General features: G+C 36.3%; 1 protein-coding gene across 3 annotated transcripts; it reads left to right on the top strand.

Annotated features, from left to right (window-relative positions):
• Positions 1–1,410: 1,410 nt before the first annotated feature.
• LOC106177173 (uncharacterized) lies at positions 1,411–8,392 on the top strand. Of its 3 annotated transcripts, none has more exons than XM_086998141.1 (5): positions 1,411–1,836; positions 5,466–5,757; positions 6,186–6,309; positions 6,635–6,707; positions 7,128–8,392. In XM_086998141.1, the coding sequence occupies exons 1-5, from the start codon at positions 1,707–1,709 to the stop codon at positions 7,463–7,465; spliced, it is 957 nt and encodes a 318-aa protein (XP_086854267.1). In that variant the 5' UTR covers positions 1,411–1,706; the 3' UTR covers positions 7,466–8,392. The 3 variants fall into 3 exon arrangements, with proteins under 3 accessions (XP_086854267.1, XP_013415317.2, XP_013415316.2); XM_013559863.2 differs by having other exon boundaries at positions 1,415–1,836; positions 5,460–5,751; XM_013559862.2 differs by having other exon boundaries at positions 1,420–1,836; positions 5,460–5,757.
• The last annotated feature ends 497 nt before the right edge of the window (positions 8,393–8,889 follow it).

Here is an 8,889-nt window from a genome sequence, read left to right as displayed (position 1 = left end):
GAGAAAGTTGGCCACAACTTTTTTTGGCACAATGTACTAATACTAATGTCAAATTAACTAAATTAAGGCTGTCAATTTCCTAATAAGATAACGCAGATTTTTGTTTCTGTTGTTTCGTAATATTCCTTTGTCAAAAAAATAAAGGTTTGTTGAAAATTCCTATGAGATGAGCTCCGAAACGCATGCTGATATTGTATCATTTGCCATAGTCTTGCTGAGAATATATTCCCTATAAAAGCTACATAAATTAATAAAATTTCAGAATTTATTTATAGATAAATATTAACAGCTCATTTGTGTCATACGTATAAAAGACATTATTTACATTTTTATTAAAGAAAGCTGTCACTTCTTATTCCGAACTAAGGTATTGCTAATGTCTTTATTTTATTTTAGATTGCGATGTTTGAAATAAATACCTCAGTTTATATACTATAGTCCCGGCTTTATCAGCCTCCACCTAACAGAATATCAGAAATTGGCGGACTTTCATTCATATTTAATGACGAGGCCGCGTAGATACTGTTTGTATACCTGATTTATGGCTGATATTCTTTTACGACATAATCTAAGCACACGTGTTCGACAAGGCCGTCCACTTTACGAACAATATGTCGGCCGTCCTTTCATCTTATCCGGCATGACTGCGGCTGATGTCAAAAAATACGAGAGAATTAGACAATCGTCGCTTTTAGCTGTGGGATTAATTGGTAGCTTAAGCCCAGATTTAATTGGATTTCTAATTAAAGTTGATCATTTAAGTGTGACCGACATTGCAGATGTGTTATCTGAGGCGTTGTTTGATGATTGGCAATGCAGGCGAGGCGTTCGGCTCCGGGACACGTGCGCGGTATAAAAGACAATTAATGACTAGCATCTGTCTTACATAATAAAAAGAAGTCATTTTTGACTATTGTCTAACATTTTTGGCTATATCCTACCATCGAGTTACACCTATGATCTGGACAATATCATATCATCTGCTAGAATACTACTAGGCTATTACTTTAAAGTGAAGTGGGACTTCCTGATATTATTATAAAAATGTCTTAAAAGAATTTTAACCAATACCATTTTAGACGTAGTGATTATTGTTTACCATGTGATTGAGTTTAATTCGTAGAATATATTTAAACAAAACATTGAGAGAGAGAGAGAGAGAGAGAGAGAGAGAGAGAGAGAGAGATAGAGAGAGAGAGATGAACAAAGGAAACCACTGTACTGTAAAAACACAACAAATGTCATAATGCCCGTTGCTATAATTTTCAATAATGAAAAGCACCAAACTCTACAAGCAACGGCAAAATGGATTTGGAACGCCGATTCCTTCATCACGTGGGTCGATAAAGATTGCTAAACCACTCTAATCGCTCTTTGATTGGATGCGGACGACTGGTAATTGAAGAAGGGTCGTCTGCTATTCCAAATGCGAGAACGTTAATTAATTCTATCATGCTCCTATATAAACGCTACAATTGGAGAAGTCGAGCAGACGACCAAGAGTCGATCACAGAGGGTAACTCAATACACGCGGCAAAAGTTTATTTTATAATATTTGAGTAGTGATGAAGCATTGATAAGGCAAATTAACGCAGTTTTGTCGATTAAGCCCGTGAAGACTTTATACTGAACTGATAAGTGAGCAGTGAGAAGTATTCTATTAAAGCAGCAAAAGTTTCCGATCTCTTAAAAAGATTTTAGGGAACATGTATCAGACGAAGGCGATGAATTCTCACAGTATTGAAGGGATCCTCGGTACGTCTAGAGTGATGGGAGAGAGCGGACTGCCGTCATATCTTCCACAGAACGCACCATATAACTACAGCAGCAAACAAGGTATGTGATTTCTTTACAGTTGGTCTTCTTTTTTTAAAATTAAGGCACCCGCAAACGTTTGAGTTCTAATTGATCAACCCTTTCAAGAAAGTTACAAGCTTATTTTGACTTTCCTTAATAATTATAATGCAGAGAAAAAGAAGAATGTGAGTTAGAGCAATGATGATAAAAATAGCATATCCATATCATGAAAAGATAAGCTGTGAATTTGAAAATTGTTCGAAATATAGATTTGGCCTTTTTGCAACGGTTTACAACTGGTTTCCGGTTACGTCATGTTCCTCGTACAGGTTGCTTGGGGATTTATGATTATGCTTTTCAATGAAAAAATGAAGATTTTAGAAATTGTGCGTATTTTCACGAAACTAAGAGATGGTATGCATGTATGTACGGACACTGGTGCCATACCCTGTGTCATTTTACATCGTCTTTGAGAAAGAAAGATTTTAGAATTGTTAATAAAATATCTGCTTGCGTTCTGCGGTACGTACATACTGAACAGATGCGACTTGAATAATTGAGATATCGATATACTGCTCTACGATAGGTGCCTTTTTGTACATATTGTATTTTACAGTTTGTCAAATTAGAAACGACTAACTACTCTGATAGGGAGTTATTTCATCCTTGTCGGTAAAAAAATTGCAAAATTTCAACCCTTTCTACTCACAAACTGAATATGAGAAACGGGCTGACTGTGATTTTTTTTAAATCCAGGATTTTGGTCCAGAGTATAACTGAAAGGAAGCAATCCCAAAATCAGCTCATTCAATCCCATCTTATTGGGGATGGGAGGTTTAAGGCAGGCGGGGACAAAACAGATACACAAAAAAGAATGTCTCGTCTATGAAATTCAAATATGTATGTCCGTTTTTATTTTGGTCACATTAGAGGCTCGTTGAGACGCCTCCTTGTCCCCCTCCTGTTCTCTTTGTCACCTGTCACCTGTCACTTATGCACTGAAGAGAGCTGTTTATGTTTTTTTCACGACTTAAACACTGGATACCTTCTGACATCGAGGAGTACAGTACAGTTTTACACCCTAACACAAGTTCAAATGTTTTAATGATCTTTAAATAGACTCGACAAAATAACTGGCTTTAAATTTTACATATTTTAAATAATTTTTAATCATTGATTTCGTTTTCTTTAACTTGCATTGTAAATTTCATATTTTGAGTTTAGACTATAAACAAACATTTTTATTATAATGATGATGATGATAATGATGATTTGCAAAGCAAAATTGCACCGTTTAACTGGTTTTGGGGCTGTTTAGGTGATTGTGTTGTCAGTCCCTCAAATTGATGTGACACAGAGAACTTTACCGCTAAATGTAAAATTGATTTCACTTAGCCAAGCCTAACCTTATTGAAACGAAGTATTTTACTCCTCGAACTTGAGTACTGCTATTGCTTGCTTTTATTAAAAAAGACCTGTTGGTCCATTTGGAGAAAGTGTACTGACGATGTCACGGTAACAAAACAATGAACCAAGTCCGGAATTAAGGCAAGCAACAGATCATGTCACCGGCATTTTTTATCTGGATTAATTTATTGAATTGTGACGGCAAAGGAGATTAGTTGTAAGTATCAGCTCCATCGATACATGGTGTACTTTATTGAATTTGCGACGGTGTGAAAATATAATTTAATTAAGCTGTAACACGTTGGTCATATAGAAATGCGATTCTTCATCGTGAGAAGGTTGCGACTCGATACAACGCTTGCATCGGATATTAAACATTGCGTGTTGTAGGGTCCTGTGGAAAAAAAGCGAGAAACATATTAAAGATAACGCATAAAATAATCGATTTGACAAAGAAATCAACGGTTGATTGGATTAAAGGAAATCAACGAAAAACATATTAACTTGCGTTAGTTCCGGGCTTAGTCCAATGTTTTGTTACCGTGGGATTATTAGTGCACTTTATGTGACAGAAAGTCTTCTTCTTTGAAAAAAAAAATAACTGACTACTTTATGCAACATCTGGCTAAATGTAGACCTAATACTCACGTCAAAGATCAAATATCAATTCTTAAATTGTATTCGATAACGACTAATTTTAATTTTGCCGTCATTTAAGTACCTTTAAAACAATTTTGTAATGATAAAATTTAAACGTACGTGAATATAGTACTCTAGTTTCTCTGTAAAAAAGAACAAAAATATGTAGGAAAGGTTTGTGAATGTTACAACACTAAAACACCAAACAAAAGAAGTGAAAAGCAAGGCCCGAGCGGAAGATATCATTAAAAACAACAATAAAAGTGAAACACGATCCGCTTTAATGGGAATTAAGTTCTTCGGGACTAAAATAACTCCATTTCTACATTCTATTTCCACTTGCGATATAATTACTGCACTACGTGACGTCATATTTAACATGTGACACGTGTCTTTTATTCACAAAACTGTCAAATTTCACCACAAAAAAATCTCTGGCTTGAAATTTTCATCGAACCAGTTAATTTTGTTACAAAATGCGAAACACGACCAAGGTGTGTTTTAAAATGCAATTTCGTGTCAAAATATCCGAGGCATTGGAGTCGAATTTCAGATGTAGATTCCGCTTATACATTTCCGGGCGCATTGGATATCATAGGCAGGTTTCTGGCGGAGGCAATTTTCTAAATAGCAGGCACATTTCATGAATTGGGGTTAATGTGATTGATAATTTTCATCATCATTTCAATTTCCGTCAATAATATGTTCATTTCCAGCGTTCAATTGAGATGTTAAATTGCCTCAAGCGTTCGTGCTGAAACCTAGATGAAAGATGGATACGTATGTTTATTGTGTGGTCGATGCTTTTTCTCTCTTTTTCCCTTTCTTTCTCTCAGAGACTGCTATCCATTTATTATTTTAAACACTTCTTCTTTAATCTTCAAATAATGTACAAAAGTCCGGAATAGGATGTTTATTTTTGCCTAATATATGCGTGGCTTTTACTAAGTTACAAAATGGCTTCTTTTCACGTTTTTATATTTTGTTCCTCATTATTTTCTCGTTGATTCGTTTAATATTTGGTAAAGTCTGCGTATAAGTCAGTATGCTAGAGTAATTCATTGCAGTTTCATTAAAAGGGGTGAATATTTCACATGTTAAATCCCCCTGATTAAAACTTTCCTATTACACAAGAGCTTTGCCATTCTAAAAAAAAAAAAAAAAAAAAAAAAAAAAAAAAAAAAAAAAAAAAAACTGCTTCGCTTATGTACGCCTTCATCCAATACTATGAATTAATTATGAATGCATTATAGGGTCACAATAGGCAGAATCAACGGCGCGATAAGGTGACAGATTTTACCAGAAGAATGTTTTTACACCCAATGCATTCCTCATTGCCATTATCATTTTTTCTTTTGATTGATGGATTCCTTCTTGTATTTGCATATATTTTTATTACTTTTTATGTTGAGCTATGTAACAATCCATTCAGCTTCATTATTATTATTATTATTATTATTATTATTAATTTTTTATTTATATTATTAATTTTTGGGGATTTCCCTTCATGGTATTTAACAGCTCATACATTGAACGTAGAGAAAAAACATATTATCAGAACTTTGTGAAAGATGCTTATTAGCTGCTGTAGCCTACTAACAAAGTTTTCTTTTTAGTTTCAGATGAAACCTCCCACGATATTTTGAGTCTGGCAGCCTCTATTTCTAAGGCGAATGTCGTGGAAAGACCGCGACCTACCACCAACGCAGACAGAAGACAGAAGTCACCGACCATTGCCAACGTCGCTCCAGTCACCCCCAGAAAAATGTACACGACATCGGCTTCGCCGACGCAATCCCGTACGTCTTCTGTACCGCAATCGTCCTCCACTGCGCTGATGAAGACAACTCAACCACACGCAGTGAAGCAGACACCAGAAAGCGATGAGCCAAAGAAGAAAAAGACAAGGTACAGGTGAGAAACACCCTGTAAATTTTTGCTATTTCTTAAATTTACTGCAACTATGGATATTTGGTTCATTTTAATGATAATTTTTAGACCCCATTCCCAGAGATTAGATCGATCCAAACTAGATCGACCTAACTCCCTGGGGGTTCACGCTAAATAGCTGTCAGCCGAGCGGGCACGAGAGTTAATTATCCCCTTACAGCTCGTAGTAGGCGGGACGGACATTTAAGCCGGATTATCTGACAGTAATCTAGTGAGACGCCCCACGGGGATAGATCGATCTAAATCTATGGGAATGCGCCCTAATATCATTTGGCAATATCACTTAATTGATAATAAAATGTAAATTTAGGAACGCGTATTAGATAGCAATTAGACTATTTTTTTTAGAAATGTGGGAAGACGAAAGTACTAATTTCTGCATCTCTCTTTAGGACGACTTTCACAGCCTACCAGTTGGAGGAAATGGAGAGGGCGTTCGAACGCGCCCCCTATCCCGACGTGTTTGCCCGGGAAGACCTCGCCATCAGAATAGGCCTCAGCGAGTCTCGAGTGCAGGTAGTCCATTTCATTGAGTTCTGTTACGTCACACTACATCACATTACGTCACGTTACGTCACGTGAAATAAAATTATTAAAGATCAGTAAGTGTATACATGTATGATATGTTGCGATTATGTTTGATAACTTTCTGGGACATTTCTGGTGTCTTCCGGAAAGTAAAAGCTTCTTAAACAATTTTTCAGAAAATTAAACCGATGAAAGATTATCACATTTTCTGTATATTTAACCAAAACAAGTCACACCCCTTTCCAAAATTTAAGTTACACAACTCGGTTTTAACATGAAGCATAATTTTGTAACCTATCGTTTATCCCTTCAGGTATGGTTTCAAAACAGAAGAGCAAAATGGCGTAAAAAGGAAACGCCAAAGAAAACTATTAACTACAGCACAGGTAAGAAACGCCTCCTTTACTTTTATCTCGAAAACTTCATCCTTTTTTAACTGTGTATATGTACCCCAGTATATACATGTAGTAGCGATCAAGATATTTTTCTTAACTCATTATTTCATTTAACATTTTAATGCTCTCTAATTCTCCAGACTGTATGTTTTATTGAAAGAGCTTGAGATAAAAGCTAGGGCGCCACCTTAATCAAACTGATACTAGTTGATATTTAACAGTATATAACATATTATAAAGTTTACCGGAATATCAAAATTATGTATTTTCTGTATTTGAATATAACCCCTACTGCTTAATCTAAGATAACTACGCACAGAAATTTAATATAGTATTGAATAATCAAAGTATTTCTCCAGTTTATTTTAACTATTTTTATATCGCATTTTAATTTTTTTCTATATTTCACAGCGCTGACCTCCATCTCTCAAAGCCCGTATTCAGCAAACTACCCTGCCTCCACGGACCGGTGGCCCGTCATGCCTGCTTACGACCCTCTTCAGCAGATGAACTCCCGTCTTCCCTACATGGCCATGCAGTATTATCCCGTCTCGCCGACCGCAACTGGGAACGTGACGTCATCAAATGGAAGTCACGAGTTGTTCATGACGTCAGGGTACTCCCCTACGTCACAAGAAGCCGCGTACTCCCACCTGAATTGTGCTTCCTTGGACCTGCGCACTGGCTATGATTTGATGGGGAAAGAGATGAAACTGAACGGGAAAGACACTCTCTCGTTGCATTATTAACTTTTGTCTTCTTCCTCGTCACGATTGTATTATACCCCGATGTGTATATTTATTTTTAAAAATTCGAGAAATTAGACCAAAAAGCGTGTAAGAAGAACTTTGCTCATAATCATATAGACTAGATTTAATCATTAAAAAGCAATAAGAAATTTGCACTGAGCATATTTTAATATTTTGATATCTTCCATTTCTTTGTGCGCTGTTTTGTATAACTGCAAATATTACAGACTATCAAAGTCGAAATGGAAAATGGAGAAGTGAAAACAAAATGGAGACACGAACTACTTTGTCAAAACCCAGGTGTTAAGATCGCCTTTACATTTCAAATGTTATACATTTATTTTCTTAATTTCACCTTTAAATATTGTTACCTAGTTAAATAGCTTATTTATTGGGGTAAAAGTCGTGGTTAAGTCTATCACAGCATCTACAAGAATTATGATTAATACTACCCAAGAGCCCGCTGCAGCCACCATCCCCGAAACAAATTATCTGGCCAACTTTTTATCCAGTAGGGAAGACAAGACAAGAGACACTTATATGCCGGTGTGGCAGTAATGGTAGTCCTCGGGATGGAAGTCCGGGTTCTCATGTGATCAGTACAGGTTAGGGTTAGTCGAAGTATTGGGGTTAGTATATGGGACGAATGTCACCTGTACAAAGTAATAGGGGACGGACTTAGAAAAGAAAGGGAAAAAAGTTCCATTATGACAGTGTAAACTTTTATGATTTATAAGGCAATTTTGGAGGCAAGTGGCCGTGTCATGTCTCAATTTACCCGTTGCTTCAGCTTGTACATAAAGCGGATCGCTTACTTGGTTTTTCGTCTTTCATTCCAAGAACAGGGGTCAATATTAAATAAGAAAATGCATTCATTGAACAAATCTTTGTATTCCAAATGCAATAAAACTGCTCATTTTTGTATCACAGGTCTATTTCTTTGCTTTATTTGACAATGCTACATGTATGTAGAATTAGTACACAGCTCTTTCTTCCCTCTTCTCTTTCATTCTCTCTATCTCTCTCACACACAATTTCAATTGCTCTTTCTCTCTCCCTCTCTCTCTCTCACACACACACACACACACACACACACACACACACACTCTCTCTCTCTCTCTCTCTCTCTCTCTCTCTCTCATATTTTTCTCCTTACCCTTCTTCTTAACTACCCTTATAAAATGCACCTACATGTGATAACTAACATTTGCCATTTTTGAAAACGAGCATTCCGTCTTCCATGGGTTTAAAAGGCAGCCAAAAGGGCTTTGGATTTTACAGAAACGTACTTGGTCAAGTTAAAATATACATGCATTATTCAGCTTGTAGGGGAAGGCGGGGTTATTCCGCCCAGTTTCTGAACATTTTAGATGGAAAAATACAATAACCTTCAGTATTCCAGATTTTTTCAGAATGAAGTACAT

The sequence above is a fragment of the Lingula anatina genome, chromosome 10, assembly GCF_051362555.1.
Source record: "Lingula anatina isolate TDL-2025a chromosome 10, LinAna3.0, whole genome shotgun sequence".
In the NCBI taxonomy this organism is placed as follows: Eukaryota; Metazoa; Brachiopoda; class Lingulata; order Lingulida; family Lingulidae; genus Lingula; species Lingula anatina.
This window is presented reverse-complemented; position numbering and strand designations above follow the sequence as displayed.

Bases quoted from the DNA above. Each gene is read 5' to 3' on its own strand.
- LOC106177173 (XM_013559862.2), top strand. From the start codon at position 1,707: ATGTATCAGACGAAGGCGATGAATTCTCACAGTATTGAAGGGATCCTC. The intron at 5,758-6,185 runs GTGAGAAACACC...ATCTCTCTTTAG, and splicing joins AAGAAAAAGACAAGGTACAG to GACGACTTTCACAGCCTACC. The intron at 6,708-7,127 runs GTAAGAAACGCC...TATATTTCACAG, and splicing joins AACTATTAACTACAGCACAG to CGCTGACCTCCATCTCTCAA.